This window comes from Panthera tigris, chromosome A1, assembly GCF_018350195.1.
Source record: "Panthera tigris isolate Pti1 chromosome A1, P.tigris_Pti1_mat1.1, whole genome shotgun sequence".
In the NCBI taxonomy this organism is placed as follows: Eukaryota; Metazoa; Chordata; class Mammalia; order Carnivora; family Felidae; genus Panthera; species Panthera tigris.
The window spans coordinates 187,048,870-187,071,047 of NC_056660.1; the positions used below are offsets into that span (position 1 = coordinate 187,048,870).

The window sequence follows — 22,178 nt, forward strand, 5'->3', positions numbered from 1 at the left end:
CACCTGTTTGGAAATGGCTTATTTTAATATGTTTTATTTTAAATTTCTTGTCCTCCCATCAAGATACCAGAGTCCTTTTCCTATTTGGGAGAAAAAAAAAAAAAAACCATTTAAAATACTGAAAGCGCTTGTAAAAAAAAAAAAAAAAAAAAAAAGAAATGTTGAAGTAGGGTGTTTGGGCAGGGGGGAAGATGGGAGCCGGAGCCTTTACAATTAATTACTTCTGTACATTGTGTAATCTCAAAATTTTTTTTTTTTTTTTGGTTTTTCTTTTTTTGAGAATTTTGGATTAGGACTTTTTGCACTTTTGTTTTCATAGTTAGAAAGCAGAATAAGACCAGTGTGCTTTCTACTGATGTGTTTAATAGTGAAGGAGAGAGACTCAGTAGTGTGTATGCTATTGAATCAAACAGAAATGAAGGCCAGTGATTGTGTGAGAATCTGGATTTCAAATCTGCAAAAGGAAGGTGCAAAAAGGTAAGTTGTTCCTGGCAATGGAATGGATAGTGCTTTTCTCTGTTGAGGTGCTCATGGTGTTGGTATTTTATTTTAAAAAATTTTCTTTGATAGGAAATTGCGATTTGTTGTTTGAGTTCTACTTTGCTAACCATGCTTCTTATAGACAGCAATTTCTTTGCTTGAAGGAGGTATTTTTATTGCAAACCTTTTGCATTTTAATGTTTTAAAGTGAAAGGATTCTGTCATTGAAGTTTTTTTTTAAAAGGTCGTTAAGGAAGCCATATCAACCTTTCAACAAATACTTATTGAACACATCTGTGACTAAGGCACCTCTTAGTGTTTTGAATGTTATGAGATACAGTCCCTGCCTTCTGGAAGCTTATATATGGGAGGTAGCCGTTGTGGAATTGGTGAGGAAATAACAGAGTTTTTAAAATTTAGCACTTGAAGGAATTATTATTGGACAAATGATTGACTAGTTGGGTATCTCTTTTTCATAATATAATTTGGAAAAATGGATCTGTCCATATATTTTGTAATCTGTGCTTTACCTTGATTGCATACTTGCATGTGCAGTTTGGGGTTAACTGATGATCCAGGAGATAGTGTTCATAGATTATACCATGACTATAGTAATCAGCTGCTTTAAAAACAGTTTGTATCCTATTTGAATTGGCTGTTTAATTAAACCTTTGGCTAAAAATAACAAGAACTTCCTATTGAGTGCTTATTATGTACCAGGCATTGTACCACTTGCTTTAGTCTTTATAACTCTGGTGGTATTTTTCATTTATATAGGAGGAAATTGAAGTTCATTTAATTTGGCCAGTCACTGCGCCTATGGCAAAGTAAGGATTCAAGTGTAGGTTGATCTGATTCTGAAGCCTATACATTTTCTATTTTCATATTAGACAGTTGGGCTGGCAAATTTTCTTTTAAACAGTAAGTTAAGAATTGCAGATTTCTGAAATTTAGTGCCTATCTTGATTTCAGTAGTTATATGGGATAATACAGAGGGTATGAGTGTTGGAGCCAAGCAGATTCTTCAGTCAGGTAATAGCCATGAGACCCTTCTGCTCTGCACCTTCCCCATTTCCTTAGCTGTAAATTGCAGAACACAAAGCAGTCTCTAAGTCTTGGTTCTTGTTCAAGGAGACAGTCAGGAAAGAATTACATTTGGGAGACTCCTAAGTGCCTCAATGTATGTGCATGGTTTTCTTCAATCTTTAAAAGGGCCAGTTAATGCTTTTGATTATTTTATTCTGACATATGAATGGTACAGAAATGTCTTTTAACGTTGGAAGAGTTGTTCACTGTGTAGAAAAGTGTTCAGTCCTAGTGTACAGCTTTTCATATATATGGATTGATCTGGAGTCTGCTTTTGTAAGCATTTGATGTTCTTCACCCTCCTGTCATTGTATTATTTTTTGCCTTATTTTTAGTTATTTGATTGAAGAACACATTTTTGAGGAGAATCTTTTTTGTGGAGAAAAGGAATAGGACACATGTGATTGAAAAAGAAAAAAGAAAGTGGTAGTACCACTTACTGAAAAGTAGATTGATCTGGGCAGAGTGTCAGAGTAATTGGGGTCTGACTCCTGGTGCCAGGCTTTCTAGTTAACACTGTAACTTTGGGCAAATCTTTATGCTTCTTTGGGCTCCAGTCTGTAGTCTGTGAGGCTAATTCATTTTGACTTTAGGCAGTTCACAAACCCAAACATTAAACAAACTTCATGCCTCAGTTTATGTATTTTTGTAAAATAAATAGGGTGACCAGGAGGTCTGGTTTTCCTGTACCACCCCAGTTTGATTACTTCCTCCTCATATCTTCAAAGTAGCTTGCTTTGGCTACTATTTAAATGACATGGTCACCCTAAAAATGAAGATACTTGAATATCTGGTTAAAAACTGCTTTTATGTAGCTTAGGATTTATGAAACTGAATACCCTTTAAGGCATTCTTTAGTTTATTCTAGGTTCCTCCACTGTTGTTTTATACCCAGCTCTCTTAGGTAGTTTAAATTACATGCCTACTCCTGATTTCATTAGCAATATGTAATGACAATAATCTAATACTAGCAGATAAAAATAATCAACTAACCCACAAATTCAGTTTGGTTTTCTTACTCCCTTTTCTTCCTTAACCTTAAGCTTTTGAAATTTTGACATAAGTACATTTGTTTCATTTAGCATTATATAATAAGCATTCCTTCAGGTTGCTAAACTGTCTTAGTGATTATTTTAGACAGAATAATAAATCAGTGGTTGTACCATAATTTTGTTTTGTATTTTATTATGGGAAATGAACCTCCTTGTACGTATCATTCTTGCTTTGACGTTTATCAATTCTTAGTCACACTCCTTTCATCATATGCCCACCTCCACTGGATTATTTTGAAGCAAATTCTAAACCTATTTCTTTACCATAAGAATTTTGGTATAGATCTCTGAAAAGATAAGGACTTTAAAACCATAATTGTACTGTTGTTACCACAGCCCAAATAATGGCAGCAGTTCCTTTCTATTATCCTGTGGCCAGTCAGTGTAAAAATTTCATAGTGCATCTCAAAATTAACATCTCAGTATCTAAGTTTTGTTCCAATTAGGATCCAAATAAAGTTTATACTTAGTAGTTGGTTGATGAGTTTCATAAGTTTTTCTTTGGTAGTTCTCTTCAATTTATTCCCTTGCAGTTTATTTGTTAAACTGTTGACTTTGGCAGAACTTTCCACATTCTGGATTTTTTTGCAGTTGCATCCCATTGGATGAATTTTCATGATTTTTAAAAGTAGTTCTTTTCCTTCAGGAGCAAACTGAAGGTGCAACAGCCAGAGTCCCCTGAGGACCTCTTTCGAAAGCCTCTCTTCCCTAGTTTGGGTCAGTAGAAATGATACAGGTATCACTTGCCTGCTTGCACACTGTAGACCTATCGCTTAAACACACTTCCAACTTTAATAACTCCAAATATAGAAAAATGTAACCAGTGAAGATTTTCTGCAGAGGGCAAAAGGCTGCAGCCCCAGTTTCTGAAAACGTAGTTTCAGCCTTCTCAATCCCTACCTGAAGGAACAGTATATACCGGGACCTATGGTTTCTAACTACACAGAGGGATCATTTAAATTGTTTATTACTGCTCTCCACATCTTAAAAAGTAGTTCTAAAGCTACTTTGAAATCCTGAAAAATCTCTCTGAATTCCATTTTATTTGATCTGATATGAATTAAGGAGTCATGAAGTAAATGTTTATGCCTAAAAACCCTGTGCATTTTAATTTTGTGGTACATGCTTATTAAAAGTTGCAGCTAGTTACATTTTAGACTTGACCTTTTACAAATATTGACTTGTGTGTGTCTATGGGGTACTGTTGCATTAAAAAGAATTGAGGTGATTTCTTTAAAAAACTTCAGATTTCACTAAGTTCTTAAAACAGTTTGTAGAAAATTTATTTGTTTTTTTTTAAGGAAATATAAACCAAGACAATGATTTTCTTTCTTTACAGAGACCATGAAACGTATGGTGCAATAGCTCTACTTTTGGTGGGAAAAATATACAGCCATTCTGGTGAAGCAGTGAGTAGTGGTATTAGTAGCTTATATTAAGCATCCAGGTTGAGAATTTAGGTCCTGAAGTAGTATGCTTGAATGCTTGTGTTGAGTTGTACATATTTAAAACACTTAAATTTTTATTTATTTATTTATTTTTTGGTGATTATACTGCTTATATCCCAAGGTGTTGATAAAAGGTTCCCATAGTAAGATAGCACAGAGGCAAGTGCCAACTACTTTCTGACCCAGACAGTTTTAGGACACCCACTGCTAAATCAATATATATGTTGTATTGAGAGTGCGCTCTTCCATAGCATGTTGGACTGCAAGGATTTTCTTTTTAAGAGGTGATAATTGTTGGACATTAAAAACCTAGTTTGAGTGTAAAGAATCCTGTAACATCATGCTATTAAAAACAGATTTTAAAGCTAAATTTTATAAACTAGATAAACTAGATGTAGACACAAACTATGCCAGGCATGTTTTATTGGACTTGGGGTTTCTAATGAGGCTAATTTTCAGCCTTTTATATGTAAGACAGACCATACTTCACTATATACTGTTTTAAAGCAAAGTTGTTGATGAAAATCGGCTTAATCTTCCTAAGATCTGTTTTTCTGTGGGGAGCTATTAAAGAGTTTGTGTAGTATGTGCTCATCTTCTCTGTTATGGCTGAGTTGATGTCACATTGATTAAAAAAAAAGTTCTTCATAGTTATTTGTGCCTATGAAGTACATCCTTATTTCTTGATATTGGCCCTGTTCTTCCTAAATTCCAGATTAATTCAGGCACACATTACCAGCAGAACAGAGCTTGCTCTAGTTAGTGTCTGATCTTGCAAGAGAGTAAGTGGAGGTTAAGTTACACTGGGTGGATTTAAAAGAATGTTTTTGCTAAACATGTTGGGCAGTGGTTCTCCAAACAAATGTGCTTAAGCTCCAATTTGCAGTTTTAACCAAGATGATTCTGATGCAGGTGATTCTTGTACCATATTTGGAGATAACTAATATTTAAGGAGTGGTTTTGCCAAAATAGTAGGACCATAAATTTGTTAAACCTGTTTTAAAAGTTACTGGTTAATTTTGATTGGGATGTAATTACAAAGTAAGCAGTACATGTGGAGATGGGCCACTTGGGTGGCAAATCTAGATCCTTAGTATAGAACTGGCAAATAGGTATCCTAAATCTGGTTACCCACTAGAAATTTAGTAGTCTATAACTTTTATCTTTTTTCCTTGGACCAGTTTTATATAGTCACCTTAAAATAGAATAGTGGTTTTTAGCTTTTTAAAACTCATACCTCCGAAATATTTGATTTCACTGTCTGCATATTCCCATCTTCTAGGAAGGTTGCCAATCTTTACTTTCTGTAATTAACAGTAGCCACTATGTATTTCCCACTCTTAAACTAGGTCCTAGGCCAAGCACTTTGTATACATTGTTTTCACTTGACTCTCTGGAAAATCCAATGAAGTAAATTCCGCTAATCCCCATTTCACAGATAAAGACACTAAGGCACAGAGAGATTAAGTAAATTGCCTGAAATTCTAAGTGGTAGATATTAGTAGGTAGTTTACAGATGCCCTTTTTGAACAATATGCAATTCTCTAAGATTGGAAAACAATCATGGTCTAAGTCTAATACACTTCACTGTTTTTATCATTACCATTTAGCTTAAGATTTTGATGGGGTGGGTAGAAATGATAGATTCCTTGTTCTTCTCTCAACCGGGCAATAGTTGCTTGCTTTTAAAATATGAATTGCTGGGGGGTGAGTGGTGCCAGGTGGCTCAGTCAGTTAGCATCTGAGTTAACTGAGACTGAGTTAACTTAACTCAGTCAGTTAAGCATCTGACTCTTGATTTAGGCTCAGGTCATGATTTCAGTTCAGGTTTGTGAGTTCGAGCCCCGTGTCGGGGCTCGGTGCTGACAGCACAGGGCCTGCTTGGGATTGTCTCTCCCTCTTGCTCTGCCCTTCTCCTGCTTGTACGTGTGTGCTCTCTCTCTCAAATAAGTAAACTTAAAAAAAAAAAAAATGAATTGCTTGGAGCGCCTGGGTGGTTTGGTTGAGTGTTTGACTCTTGGTTTCACCTAGGGTTGTGATCTTAGGGTTGCGGGTTCGAGGGCTTCACATCAGGCTGCGAGCTGAGGGTGGAGTGGAGCCTTCTTGAAATTACATCTCTCCTGCGCCTCTCCCTGGCTTGCTCTGTCTCTTAAAAAAAAAGGGGGGGGGCGGGATTGCTCTTCACTCCAATTTAGTGAATACTTTGGGCATTTTTGGAAATGGGGTTACTTCATATATGGTCCTGGGATGTTTTGCCAACTACTGAATAGCTTAATTGGAAAATAATTTGAAGACTAAAATATTGTAATTTGTTGAACAGCCGGTTTTTGGTAAAATACGAATAGAAAAATAAATTGAATAAATTGTCTTAAAAAAGTCTGTTGAGAAATCATTTAGGCCTCTGTGTGGTGGACCCCATTAGACATAATACAAAAGAGATATTAAAAGTACTTAGAATTCATAATACAAAGTTTGCAAACTGATGAGTGTTCACATTAATGAAAAGGATCCTTTGATACCAGTGTTCATTTTCTTGGGAAAATGTCAACTGTGTTGCTCCACGTGATGTATAAAAGTGAAGTCAAGATTTGTCTGCTCTTGACTGGTGTTGAGCAGCCGACTTGACACATGCTTCCTGAGTTCCGAGCCCTTCACTGGGCTCCCTGCTGTCAGCACAGAGCCTGCTTCGAATCCTCTGTCCGTCTCTCTCCCCAGCTTGTGCACGCTCTCTCAAAAATAAACATTTAAAAAAAAAATCAAGAGTTTACTATTAAGGAGTTAAATAATTTGACTACCATACAGATTTTATTACTATTTTTACTTTGAAAAAGACTGAAGCATAGGGGCGCCCGTATGGCTCAGTCAGTTAAGCTTCTGACTTCAGCTCAGGTCATGATCTCGCAGTTTGTGGGTTCGAGCCCTGCATCAGGCCCTGTACTGACAGCTCAGAGCCTGGAGCCTGCTTCAGATTCTGTGTCTCCCTCTCTTTGCTGCTCCCCTGCTTGCACTATGTCTCTCTCTCTCTCTCTCAAAAATAAATAAACATTAAAAAAAATTAAAAAAAAAAAAAAAAAGACTGAAGCATAAGTCTATCCAGAGTTCTCTCCATCTTTATTTCCAAACTTAGTTATCCAGGTAGGTTTTTAGAGGATTGGTTGAAGGTACATGATTGGGAGCTTAAAATCGAAATTATTAGTGTTTAACTCCCTGACCCCTCCAAAAGCTATCCATATTTTATAAGAGGGTTGAATAGACTTTTCAAAGATTGAGTATATTTTTTTAATTTAGATGTTACTTAAAAATTTTTATGCAGCCTCTCTCCCTACCAGTTAATTTTAAAAGATATTTCCTGGGATTCTAGTTCATAATTGGTGCATGTTTTGTTTTTCTGTTGCTAAAGTCATCCTCCCTCCCTCCTTGCCCATTTGGGTACCCATAGTCCCTGCAGATTGCTCTTTTAATACTTGTAGTTTTTAATTAAAAACATGATCCATATTCACTTATATTTAATAAAATGAATACATTTTAACTTTAATAGTTACCATATATTGTGCCTACTTATTATGTTCTAGGCCCTAAGGTGAGCGATTATGCATATTCTCAATCTAGATGACAGTTCTTTGAAGTTACTTAACTGCAGTTCCAGTATCGAAAAAGCTCTTAAAACTGAACTTTTTTGTTACTTTTTTGGTGACTATTTCATCTATTTATCTATCAAACCTTTACATCTACTTATCCCATTTAGTGTGAATTTTCTTTCATTTCATTGCTGAAGTATTAATATGCTTGATGATAGGCTGCTTGTTATCTCAAAAACCAGAAAAATTCTGAACTGGGAAGCCTGTCTATCTCCACAGGGTTCTGAAAAGAGCGTATGGAGCTGTCAGCTCCTCCACTCCCTTAGTGGGGAGTGGAGGTGGAAGAAAGAGGATAAGTAACTTGATGAAACGGAGATGGTGGTCGTAGCAGCAGCAGTGAGGAACCTGACTTTGGTTAACTGCACGGATTCATGTACTGGCTCTACTACGTACCAGCCGTGTGATCGTGGGAAGATCACTTAACCCTGTCTAAAATGGGGACAGGTCTAACACTTCACTAAAAGCGTTGTGGTGATGAAATCAATTAGTGAAAATAAGTATATATTAGAATAGTTGTTAGCATATAGTAAGTGCTATATGTGTTAACTAAGTGGCAGATGTAAGCAATATGGGTTTGTTTGACTAGACACTCACCCTAAATCCTGTTATGTTGCAGTGTAATCTTTACCTTTAAAACACCTTAAAAGGACCGTAGAAGCTTCAGGTGATATCTGTGACGTATAACTTGGCCTTTTTAATAAAGAAGAGTGACATTTACATTTTACTAGGGAATGAGTAAGTAGGAGATGCTTGCAAAATATATGGTGTCGTGTATTTTTTTTTTTTTTTTTTTACGCACTGCCGCTTGGGGCAAATGGCTTTTGAGGAAATTTTGGGCTTTGTCATGAAGAAAAAGTTACAGTCTCAGAGAAATTTAGTCCTTACAGTGTTTCTACTTACTCTATATGCTTTTAAAACATTGAATAGGGCTTAGCTTTGAGAATGACATATTTCAGTGAGGGAAAAGAATATAATTTTGTGCTTTTCTTTACACTTATTAAATGATAGAACCAGACTAGCATGGCTGAGCCTGTTTTTATTTTTTAAAATTTGTTTGAGAGAGGGAAAGCACAAGCAGGGGAAGAGCAGAGGTGGGGTGGGGCGGGGGGGGGGAGCTGGACCTTGGTCCTGTGACTGTGAGATCATGACCCTAGCTGAAACCAACAGTCAGTTACTTAACTGACTGAGCCACCCAGGTAGTCTCTGAGCTAAAGTTTTATCAAAATGATGGAGACCCTTCTGATCCCATCACTGTACAATCAGAAGCCTTCATTGGTCTTGTCCTTTTTGGGGGGGGCGGGGGGGCAATTAAAAAAAATGTTTAGTTTTGAGAGTGTGAGTGGGGGAGTGGCAGAGAGCAAGAGAGAGGGGCAGAGTGAGAGAGAGAGAGAGAGAGAGAGAGAGAGAGAGAGAGAGAGAGAGGATCCAAAACAGGCTCTATGCTGACAGCAGAAAGCCCAACTCAGGGCTGGAACTCAGGAACCTCAAGATCATGACCTGAGCCAAAGTCAGATGCTTAGTGGACTGAGCCATCCAGGTGCCCCTTTCTTGGTTTTGTTTTAAGTGACTAGTTTTCTCCCTTCACCATCCTGTCACCGAACTTTCATAGCAGTGCCCTCCCTCATGCACAGTGTCTCTGGCATGCGTTCTCTTTCCGCCAGATGGATTATCTTTGTTATTGCCTGTGTAAGCTGAATTTTTACCTCTCTCCTATGGAATAGGGAATCAGGTTGCTCTGTGGTGACTCCTAGTGCATCTTGCCATCTGCTGATTTTTTTGTGACACCTATTCACTGTTTCTTTCTTCTTTCTTTCTTTCTTTCTTTTCTTTCTTTTCTTTCTTTCTTTGTCTTCCTTTCTTTCATTTTTGAGAGATAGAACAAGTGGGGGAGAGGCAGAGAGAGAAAGAGGGAGACATAGAATCTGATGCAGGCTCCAGGCTCTGAGTTGTCAGCACAGAGCCTGGCCTGGGGCTCAAACCCACCAGCTGTGAGATCATGACCTGAGCCGAAGATGGACACTTAACCGACTGAGCCACCCAGTCGTCCCAGTGTTTCACTTTTTTAAACCAGCTTAAATTGGTTACCAGCATTCACAAATGGGTAACCACTTTTTACCACTCCCTGTTTCACTCTTCAGTAAATCTGTCTAGGTCCTTCTCGGTGTAGGCCATTTCCTACAAAGCTCATTGCCTGGTCACTAATCCACTGTGATTTCTTCCCTCTCAAGTCTGTAGTTTCTTTTGGCAACAAGTATTACATTCTGGTCTTGCCTACTGAAGTTGGGTTCTAGGACTGAGGCTTGGTTTTATACTGTGAATAATTAGCATAGTTGTATCTGAATATAGATTTTGTGCTTAGTGGTACTTGAAGTGCATTTGTTGGCATTTCTGCTTAAGTAGGACAAGTTCTTTTTTTTTTTTAAGTAGGCTCCGAATCAGTGTGAGGCTTGAACTTATGACCCTGAGAACGAGAGTTGAGTGCTCTACTGACTGAGCCAGCCAGGTGCCTCCAATTTTTCTTTTTTATGTACCTTCTTTGCTTAAATGTTTTGGTGGAGTTGAGGTGAACTAAATTTAAGATTATACCTTTTAAAAACTAATTAAAAAAATTTTTTTAATGTTTATTTATTTTTGAGAGACAGAGCGCAAGTGGGGAAGGGGCAGAGAGAGGGAGACACAGAAGCCGAAGCAGGCTCCAGGCTCTGAGCTGTCTGCACACAGCCCGATGCGGGGCTCGAACTCACAAACTGCGAGATCATGACCTAAGCCGGAGTCGGGCGCTTAACCGACTGAGCCACCCAGGTGCCCCAATTAATTTTTAAAACCTTTTTATCTTAAAATAATTTCAAACACAGCAGAGAACTCTTATAAGCCCTTTATCTAGATTCACTAATTTTTTAGCATTTTGCCATGTTTGCTTTATTATTCTTTCAATGTATTTTTTTCTTGAACTATTTTGAGAGTAGGTTGCATACATCATTGTCCTTTACCTCTTAATACTTGTGCATTCATTTCTTAAATCAATATAGTTTTCAAATCCAGGAAACATTCACAGAGGACTTTAATTTGCAGCCCATATTTCATTTTGTCACTTTTCCCAATAATGTCCTTTAAAGCTTTTTTCCTCCTCCAGTAAATGACCATGTATTGTATTTAGTTGCCATATAATATAGGCTACATGTAATAGGGACTGTTCCTCAATATTGGTTTGTCTGATAGTTGCTTACGTGAGGTTCAAGCTATACAGGCAGGGTGGTGTTCTCAGGGCGCCATGTCTGCAGGCACATAATCCTTATTTGCCCTCATTGGTGCTGTTCACTTGGATTGTCCTCAGGTCAAGGTATTGTTCTGTTATTCCTCAGTGTAGTGACTCTTTCCCTTGCACTAATCATTCCATTACTACCATGAAAATATACTGCTCATCAAACTTTTCCCTTCTGTATTAGGTAGATATATAATTAAAAATTCTTTTTAAATTTTAAAAGGCGCATATTGTGTTCCATCCTAACCAGTTTTAAGTGTGTAGTTCCGTAACTAGTGTTAAGTAGGTTCACATCGTTGTGAAACAGATCTCCAGAACTTTTCAGTCTTCTAAAACTACAACTCTAGACCCATGAAATAACTCCCCATTTCCCCTTCCCCCAGCCCCTGACAACCACCATTCTACTTTGTTTCTCTGAATTTGACCGACTTAGATGTCTTATAGTGGAATCATATGGTATCTGTTTTGACTTACTGCACTTAGCATAATGTCAAGGTTTATCTTTATCTATGTTGTAACATGTGACAATTTACATTTTAAGGCTGAATAATATTCCATTGTATGTACATACCGCATTTATTTACCCATCTGTCTTTTGATGGGCACTTGGATTGTTTCCACTTCTTAGCTATTGTGAATAATGCTGCTATGAACACGGGTGTGCAATTATCTCTTTGAGACCCTGTTTTCAGTTATTTTGGATATATACCCAGAACTGTGTGTACAGGCGTGAAGTTTTAATTTTGGGGGGCTTAGAGGCACATTTTTATTTTGTAAAATTTTCTGTTGTGTACAGCTTATTAATTTCATTTGTCCTAAGATTAAATTTTGACATGATCACCAATCTCCAGAGATGTAATGTGAACCAAAATCGTGCTTTACGGTTTCCTCCTTTATGAGTTAGCCTGTTGCTAATTTAAGGAAGAAGTAATTTCTGAAAACATCTACTTGAGTTGAAATAAATCAGGATTATTATTTTTCAAGTGGTTAACTGCATATAATTTTTCCCTACTGTAGATTCTTTAAGAGAACATAATTCTGGGAAGGAAAAGTTTCTTTTTGTTTTCTGTTTATTTGGAGGGAGGTCTGGTTCAGCCAGAACACTGGGGTCTGTCTCAGCTAACCTCCTGAATTATTTTCTGAGTGTTGAATTCCTCGGGACCCCTGTTTGCTTGCCTAAAATAGTAATACCTTAGTTTTTTGTTTCTTTATTTTTACTGTACAATATTTTTAAAAGAATTTCCTCCTACAGTTGGAGCTTGGCAACCAGAATTTGAAGGAAGAAAATGAGAATCAGTTGTGCACTGTTAAGCTGTTGTAAACAGGAAGGAAAAGAGTATAATCCTAGGTCAGAGATGAGGTGATTGAGGTTGCTGTGAAGTTAATGCAGATAAACAAAATACCAGCATTTAAAAAACACTTTCAGAATAAGAGGTAAGAGTTGTTGGTAAACATTTTTTGCTTTGTTTGAAGTGTTCCTGTGGAAAGGGAATTTGAATGATAATTTTTACTCTAAGGAGTGATGCCTAATTTACGTATAGGATTGATTGGTAATGCTAGAAATCTTAAGCAAGCAAATATCATAATTTTATTAGTGGGTGATTAAGAGCTTCATTAAGTCAAAGCTAGAATCCTCCATGGAATTCAGACCTCTAAAGTAGAACCCAAATATTAGAAAACATTCTTATCATTCCTCTAATAGTCACATTTTGAATTTTGCTGTATTAAATACTTTATATTACATTGGTTTCACCTTTACATTAGCTGAGGATACTTTTCCTTTCTTTCTTGCCTTGACACAAAATAACAAGCACCAGTATTCTCCCTCCTCAAGATTTTGGCATTCATTACTCCAAAATTATTAAGAAGATAACTAGTTTTAAAACTTAATTTTATAGAGTCACAGGAATTTGCCAAGATAGTTCAGAGAGGTCTCTGGTGTACTTCACCTGGTTTTCCTCGGAAGCTATTTTTATTTTTTAAAAAAGTTTTTAAAAGATTAAAAACCAAATTTTTTTAAAGTTTATTTTGAGAGAGCCAGCTTAGGTGGGGAAGGGGCAGAGGGAGAGAGAGAATCCCAAGCAGACTCTGATAGTGCAGAGCCCGATGTGGGGCTCAGACTCACAAACCACAAGGTCATGACCTGAGCTAAAGTTAGGTGCTGAACTGACTGAGCCACCCAGGCACCTCTTTAAAAGATTATTTTTATTTTTATTATTAATTTCTTTAAAAGATTTTTAAAGTAATCTCTGTACCCAACATGAGGCTCAAACTCACAATCCTGAGATCCAAAGTCACATATTCCACCAACTGAGCCAGCCAGGTGCCCCAGTAGCTTTTTCTTTTTTTCTTAAATTTTTTTAAAGGTTTACTTATTTTTGAGAGCGAGAGAGAGCGAGCGAGCAGGGGAGGGGCAGAGAGAGAGGGAGACACAGAACCTGAAGCAGAATCCAGGCTGTCAGCTGTCAGCACAGAGCCCACTGCAGGGGCTTGAACTCACAGGCCATGAGATCATGAGCTGAGCCAAAGTTGGGATACTTTACTGACTGAACCAGCCAAGGTACCCAGGCGCTATTTTTAATTAAGCTATAATACCTGAATATTTTTCCTTTAGAGTTTTTGGGTAGTGGTTAAAGATTACTGAAAATAGGTAAGGGTTAGGATGAGTCCCTGATACATTAATACCTTCGTGCTGCACAAAGAAGGGGTGAGGAAAAGAGGAAAGATGCTTTGTGTCTTATTTATTACTCAAGTATTTGTGAAAAGTTCTTTTAGAAAAAGCTCAGGCAAGGGATGTTAGTCAGCCTTCACCTCTCCGTGATTGAAGTCTTTCTCTGCTGAGGTCACCCTTTGAACACTCAAAGGAGACCTAAATACCTTCACCTTAGAAAAAGCTAAAGCAAAAGTTCTTGTTAAAAATTTAAATTCTGCTTTCCACCCTAGGGGAGGGTCTTAGGATTGCCTTGTGGCAAGGGCTTAGGAATCTCCATTTTCAACCACCACAGAGTATTATGTTGCAGATTTTGAGAAATTAGATTTTGTGATTTTTTTTTTTTAAGGCATGACCTTTTTTTTTTTTTTTTTTTTTTTTTTAAATCCATGCCCAACCTGAGGCTTGAACTCATGACTCTGACTGAGATCAAGAGTCACATGCTCTACTGACTGAGCCAGCCAGGTGCCCCAAGAGGGTATAGTTTTGTAGCTACTTTATATTCTTATTAAGGTTACAGTATCGTAAATTAGTGGTTTTCAAACTTTTGAGCATAGTTACAAATATATTTTATGTGAGCATCTGTATATACATACATAGATGAAACGGATTCATTGCAGTTTCATATATTTACACTCTGATTTTAAAAATTTAAATCATAGTTGTGATCCTAGAAATTGATATCTCAACCAGCATCTCCACCCTTAGTTACTAAGTGTTGCCCATGTTAGGGAGACAACTGAGATGGAGTGGTACATTGATACCCCTTTTCTTCTTAAAGTGATTTAATCTTTCTGGTCCTTGGAGAAAGTTTCCTTAACAAATATTTTTCTGCTTTTGCCAGTCTTGCACCACTCACAGTTACCAGCTTGGCTCCCCCCACCCCCACCCCCTCTTTCAGTGCCATATTACACAATGAAGTGCCTTCCTGTGTTAGTAAAAAAAACATTTAATGCTTGTATTTTATATGCTTAAGAGGGAAAGGCGAGGGAAAAACCCCAGGTATGAAGTTAATGTTTTTATTAAACTCTCTGAGGAAAAATATCAGATTCCACAGCTTATTTGATATAAAGTTCTAAAATAATTGGCTAGATCATCCCACTTTGAGATTATAAATTAAGGTTATAGAAATGTTCCTTAAGTCTAGTAAATTAGTTGAAAATAGGATCAAATTAATTAAATGAAGTAAATTTTAGTCAAGAAAAATGGCTGGCATTTTCCTGTTAATCCTTACCTGAATCCTTAGTGGTAGGAAATAGTGTTACCCATTTACACAAAAACTATTATCTAGTGAGGTTTAGTAACACCTATGGATATAGAGTTGGTAAGAACAGGTGTGAAAGTTTACCTCAGACATTAGGATGATTATGGTTTTAGTTATGCCTAATAAAGGAATGGCATGTTTTTTTTGTTCCACTGTGAAAACACCATGTGAGAGTGCAGGGGGGCAAAATGATAGCTTCTTAAGTGGTAGAAATTTTATTGCTAATACCAATTGTGGATCTCACCTTAGATAAGTTACATTGTTTTATATAGCTCTATGATAAAATCCAAGAATCACCTGTCTTGTTCTGTCATCTTGAAAAAGTGGTCATTGAGCATATAAGAGAACAGGCTAAATGCCCAGAGTGCCTTGCAAGTAAATAGGAAGCCAACATTAAGTACCAGATACTAGAATAGAAAGCCACTTGGCAGAGTCTGATAGAGGAGAGTGTCCTTTGTGGATTAGCCCAGATTCAAATTTGTCCCACCCTAGGTAAAAGCTTTCCTCTTCCTTTGTAGTTTGTAAGTATTTCTCTCAAACTGTTGGTTTGTGGTCACCAAATAGAAGACTTCAGGAAGAAAATGATTTGGGTGTTAGAACCAGATAGAACTTAGTGGTGTTGGCTCTTACTATATCCCTGTCCGCGTTTGGGTGTGTTTATAGTCCTAAGAATGTAATCTCAACATTTCTTCCCAACAGAGATATTATGAACCCTTTGGGGGACATAAGGACATTTTAGAGAGTAGAGAGTATGAGAACCAAGACTCATTCTCATGAAAAACAGACATGTAAAACATTTGCATCTTATGAGTTCAGGCTGCCTGAAGCCGGTCCGTGGGTTCCAAGCACCTCTGCCTTAAAGGATTGACATTAGAATTGTATTCACTGGTATTCAAACAGCATCAAATAGTGCTTAAAAGTAATGTGTTAACATGTATATGATGACGTTTTTTTGGTAGTGTGACTTTATTTTTATGTGCAGGAATCTGAGTGTGGCAAGTTTAGCTTTAAGAGTTCTTGATGTTTAGCCCAGGAGGATTAAACCACAGTGATTTCTAAGTCTACATGAGAAACAAGGTCATGTTGACCCCTGTTTTATTAGAAACGGAGAATTGTAGAGATTCGTGTTCTGTACCAGTGCTTTGCAAATTTGGTCGGGACCAGTTTTAAAATCCATGTAATGTGTCATAGCACATAATATGAGGTTAAAAGTATTTAGTGAAACTGTGGCATAAGTGTCTATTTATATATGTATACATGCATGTATACATAAATGTTTTAGATTGCAGTGTGAAAATACTTTTTAAATGTGTGATGTGTGTTTTAAACAGTTAGAAAGCCACAGCTCTATACCTGTCTGCTTGTGTGCTAACTTGAGCATCTGAATGTCTCATATTTTTATGATTTTGCGGGGCAGGAGGTAGATGAAGGGCTGAAGAGTTAGGGTGCAAGATGAGTAAAGGAGCACAGCTGTCTTTGAGTCTTTAGTGATTAAACAAAGTTGAGATGGGGTTTTACTGATTCAGTGTTTTGGGGTAGTTAAGGCTGAATTTGTTTTGTGAAGCTTTTGAAAGCTCATATAACCAGAGAGAGAGACGTATGTTGCAGATTCATAGTCGCATTTACTAGACTTGTCCGTAGTCCAGCGAATGTAATATCCAATGTCATTTCATATTAAGCTATCTGATAGAGTGAATGCCTTTCTGATCCAAGACTGAAAGGTCTATTTTAAATAATCTCAGTTATTCTGGCACTGCTTAGAACAATCGTTTGAGTTTATACCTAGACATAGAATCTGTTTAGCCCTAAGATATGGGACCAATGAAAAATTGAAGGGCTTTGGGATTTTGGGGGTGAGGTGGTCAGTTGGTATTTGTTTTTATTCTTTAATATGAAATAGTTTTCAGGAAAGCCATACAAACAAACATTAGGTGTTGTTGCAGTCTAAGAAACTGAATCTTAGACCCTTACTTAATGACTTCTTTTTTTCTGTCATTTCTTTCCAAGGTTTGGGCCCCATGGGATCCCTGTGACAGTATTTCCCAAAAGGGAATATAAGGACAAACCTGAAGCCATGCAGCTCCAAAGTAATACATTCCAAGAGGGGGCGGAAGTCCAGCGTGAAGTGAGCGGTGCTGTTCCTGACGACTCTTCTCCAGTCTCGCCTCCCGAGCCGAGCCTGGCTGAAAGCCTGTGGACTTGCAAACCACCACCTCTCTTCCATGAAGGAGCACCTTATCCTCCCCCTTTGTTTATCAGGGACACATATAACCAGTCAATACCTCAGCCACCTCCTCGGAAAATCAAGCGACCCAAACGAAAAATGTACAGGGAAGAGCCTACTTCAATAATGAATGCTATTAAACTACGACCCAGGCAAGTCCTGTGTGACAAATGTAAAAACAGTGTTGTTGCTGAAAAAAAGGAAATTAGAAAAGGTAGCAGTGCAAGTGACTCTTCTAAATACGAAGACAAGAAACGGAAAAATGAAAGTGTAACTACTGTGAACAAAAAACTGAAAACTGACCATAAAGTGGATGGGAAAAACCAAAATGAAAGCCAGAGAAGAAATACTGTGGTTAAGGTTTCCAGTATTGCTCACAGCAGAGGCAGAGTAGTCAAAGTTTCTGCTCAGGCAAATACATCAAAAGCTCAGTTAAGTACTAAAAAAGTGCTCCAGAGTAAGAACATGGATCATGCAAAAGCTCGGGAAGTGTTGAAAATTGCCAAAGAAAAGGCACAGAAGAAGCAGAGCGAAACCTCTACATCCAAAAATGCACACTCAAAAGTCCATTTCACACGTCGATATCAGAGTCCTAGCTCAGGTTCCCTTCCACCCCGGGTTCGTTTAAAACCACAGAGGTACAGAAACGAAGAGAATGACTCTTCTTTGAAGACAGGACTTGAGAAAATGCGGAGTGGCAAGATGGCACCCAAGCCCCAGTCTCGCTGCACCTCCACCCGCTCAGCAGGTGAGGCCCCTTCAGAAAATCAGAGTCCCTCAAAAGGCCCCGAAGAGGCCAGCAGTGAGGTTCAGGACACCAATGACGTGCTTGTGCCTGGTGAGCGGGATGAACCACAGACACTGGGCAAAAAGGGCAGCAAAAGCAGTATCTCTGTTTACATGACCCTAAATCAAAAGAAACCTGACTCTTCCAGTGCTTCCGTGTGTAGCATTGATAGCACAGATGATTTGAAATCCTCCAACTCTGAGTGTAGTTCTTCTGAAAGCTTTGATTTTCCTCCAGGCAGTATGCATGCACCTTCCACCTCCTCCACTTCCTCCTCTTCAAAGGAAGAGAAAAAGCTCAGTAATTCCTTGAAAATGAAAGTCTTTTCCAAAAACGTCTCTAAATGCGTCACACCAGATGGCAGGACCATATGTGTAGGGGACATTGTTTGGGCCAAGATCTATGGCTTTCCTTGGTGGCCAGCCCGTATTCTTACTATAACTGTGAGCCGGAAAGATAGCGGCCTTTTAGTCCGACAGGAGGCCCGTATTTCATGGTTTGGGTCTCCAACAACCTCTTTTCTTGCTCTTTCGCAACTCTCCCCCTTTTTAGAAAACTTCCAGTCACGCTTTAATAAGAAGAGAAAGGGCCTGTATCGCAAGGCTATCACAGAGGCGGCTAAGGCTGCCAAGCAGCTGACCCCTGAAGTGCGGGCTCTGTTGACACAGTTTGAAACGTGAACATGGACAGTAAGGTAGGCAAGAACCATCGGAAGGCGCCACAGATTTTCTAGTCTAGTTAGGAGTAACTTCTACAAAATAGCTTGGCCAAATCGGAGAGAGAAATTGTACTCAGTTGGCTGCTTTTTTATACTTACCTTATAGCCATTTTTAGACTGAGAAGCTAAAATTGAACAAGCAATCAATTTGTCTTAAGGAAGTGAGATTTCAGCAGTATTTTTCAGTTTTGAAGTCAAACCATCCCAAGGCATAGGAGCCATAGCCTCAACTGAAAATGAATTTTTGCAGGGACTGTTAATTGCCATTTGTACCTTGTACTGTATGTGTGTATATTTATATATACACACACACATACATATATGTGTGTATATGCATACATACATATATACATACATACACACATACACATATATATGTATGTGTGTATATATATATATATATAAGATAGAGCCTGTCACTATGTGACACAGGTTGCATATTTGGGATTGCAGTAAGGGCTGGTGAGCTGGGGGCGGGGGGTGGTAATAGTGTGGATATTTAATGACGTCTTGTTTTTAATTAATGAACACTTAGCCTTTCTATGTGCATAATGGCGCAAGAGTTTGATACTTAGGTGTTTGACAGACTGAGATGCTTGCTATTCAGTTGCAGACTGGGGAAAGAGCCCGGTATTTGGGGTTAAGACTTTCAAGGCTGACTAGGTTTTTGAATCATCACTCTCTTTTGTCCAATGGGGATTTAACAAAAACTTTCAAATTTCTGGTTTGGGAGTTTAGGTAGGTTTGTCTTTGGATGTGTAAATAGTTGATTGCTAAATTTGGTCAGATTTCTCCTGACTGGCTGTTCCTAAATTCTTAGGATACGTCCTGGTAAATTACACTTTGTGAATTAATTGTCATATGTGTAATTGTTGCATTTTGGATGTACCTAATTTGATAATTTTTAAAAGATATTTCCGTTTAAGGTATCTGTTTGCAGGTCAGAAAATGAGAAAATGTAATTGTGTAATGCTCTGAAATGTAAAAAAAAAAAAAAAAAAAGCTGTAAATAAAATCGACTAAATCCAAATTATTTGTGTGTGTTTCTCAAAAAGCTTTGAAAAATTTCAAGATGGTAGAAAATTATTTGTTAGTGTGTAGAGGAGATGAAAAAAATCAAACTTTTATTTTCGTATTTGTCCTATCAGAGAAAATATCTGAGTATAGATGAAATTCAAGTAAGTGATCCTCATAATCTTAAAATGAAGTTTTATAGCATATAGGTCTGATGTGCTTCTAGATTTGAGACACTCTTCCCGCCAATTTCTCATAAACGTGTGGGTTTAATTTTCCTCATTTTTAGCCTTAATGTTTCATCACATGGTTCTTGTAATTACAACCAGTCTCTCTTCCACCTGGTCTTCTGCCTCAGGTATCCTTGCTTTTGGGGCTAGTAATTTAGATCACTGTTTTTCTACATGGTCCATGTAGATTTAACTTTCCATTTTTAGCTTTTCATTGTTAGTGAAAAATAGATCTGATTGCCTGTGGAGGCAAGTTTATCCCAAGACTTTTCAAGTTGCTTTCATTTTTTTGTGTGTGTCTAACTTACCTTTAAATTTGATGCAATATCAATTTGACATGGAAAATTGAAAATTTTAAGTAGAGCAACTTTTTGTGTAATTCTAAGTAATCCAATTTGAAATCTCTTAGTTACCTATGGAATTAATGGAGATTAAAATCCATAATCTGTCAGCTTCCTTAAGGTTATGGACTTCTATGATTTATGCACTGATTTCTGCAAAAGCAAGTAGAATTTCTTCTGGGGAACTCAGTCAATGCTTTTTGATTATAATAAACACACAATTGAAAAAAACAATGTTGCACTTGAATAGAACATATTCTTTCCTGCAAACAGAAACAACTATACTATTTTTAAAATTCTTTGATTATAACAGGTTGAAAGACGTTCATAGCGTGATTGAGGGGTTTTAAGGAATTAAAATATTTTTTTGGGTATTTGTTTCAGATTAATGAACTTGTTCATTCAGATATTTTTGAAAGTTTGAAATCTAAGGTTCAGAAAGATTTAAACAGGGCAAAGCAAAAAGTCCCTTAAAATATGTAATTTCAAGGCTTCATGTAATGATCCAGGTGAGTTTTATCTTAACGCAGTGGGTTTGACTGTGGATATTGCTAATAAATAGTCAGAAGCTTTGGCATATGTGCTCTGGTTGCATAAACCGAATTTGATTTATTTCAGAAGCCATGGAGAAAAAGAGTAACAAAGTCCTGGTTGTTGAGTAAAATAACATCGAATTTTATGTAGTCCATACCACTGAGGGAAATGTTGAAATATAATCAAATATAATCAGTAATGTGCATGATCTCTAATTATCTTGCCAAATACTCCCTCTGTTTTAACTGTGGCACATTTCATTTGAAGTTTCCATAGGGGAAGAAACTTTAAAGAACTGCTTAATCTTAAAATCTGTATATTCTAAACACTAACCCAACAGCTGCATAGTAGTGTTTCATTCAAATGGAGATTGAAAAAAATTTTGAGTATAGTTGACACACAGTGTTACATTAGTTTCAGGTGTACAGCACAGTGATTCATTTTCTCTGTACGTTATACCAAATAGAAATTTCTTAAACAGCTTAATGTATCCAGTAGAGATGGAGATAGAGGTGAATTGGATCATTGTAGCCATTTTCCTTTTACATTTTTCTTTAAAGTGGTCAAGAAGGAGGCATGTACTCTTTGTATGGAGATAACCAAAAGTGGTTTTTTCCCCTGGCAGAGAGAAAACTAGGCTTAGGCCAAATCACATCTCCAGTGGTCTAAAAAAAAGTGGCTTAGAATAAAGGATTAACAAGGGGAGAAACCAAGTAAAAATAAGAGGTGTAACAGCAAAAGATGTCTTTATTTCTAGAATTGGTCAGAAATTTAAAGCATCAGAGTATTTTTCTCTAGTTTCCCAGAACAGCCAAGTGTTAATCTAAAAGGGGTATCTTTTCGACTCATTTATAGATGTGGAACCAGAGATCAGCAAAATAGGGAAAGTAGAATTCATTAGTCTGGAGCCCACTCATATGACCGGATGGACATGTATGTCCTATGTGCTTTTGAAGGGAAAAATCTATGAATAGTAACTTTAAGTTCATACTAAGTAGAATAGACAAGAATATAGGTATGAAGACAGACTGAAGGCAAAGAAAATGAAAGTGCTACCAAAATCAATTAAATGTGTATCTTCATTAGTGGGTTTGAATTTCTAACTTACAAAAATATTGACTTGCACCCCTATTTTGAACAGGTCATACTTAACGTTGGTTATGTTGAAGGAAAGATACACATTTGCATTCCTTTACCTACATATACAAGTTCTTTATATAGAATAACTGAGTTGGGAATTAGAAAACAGGCCTACCTCAGATACTGGGTTCGGTTCAGACCACCCAATAAAGTGAGTCATTAATTTTTTGGTTTCTTAGTGCATATATACAAGTTATTTCTATTCTGTTACAGTCTGTTAAGTGTGCAATAGCATTGTGTCTAAATAATG

The 22,178-nt window shown here is 37.3% G+C and overlaps 1 protein-coding gene across 18 annotated transcripts in view; it reads left to right on the forward strand.

Annotated features, from left to right (window-relative positions):
- Positions 1–22,178, forward strand: part of PWWP2A (PWWP domain containing 2A) — a 127,456-nt gene that overhangs the window by 94,406 nt on the left and 10,872 nt on the right. For 7 of the 18 annotated variants that reach the window (XM_042993113.1, XM_042993123.1, XM_042993133.1 and 4 more), the window contains exon 2: positions 16,948–17,912. In XM_042993113.1, the coding sequence (XP_042849047.1) occupies positions 16,948–17,912 (965 nt within the window). Of the gene's footprint in view, positions 1–248; positions 3,336–3,957; positions 4,028–11,689; positions 12,401–16,947; positions 19,675–22,178 lie in introns of those variants that run through there. The other 11 variants (XM_042993092.1, XM_042993106.1, XM_042993099.1 and 8 more) reach the window with 8 other exon arrangements.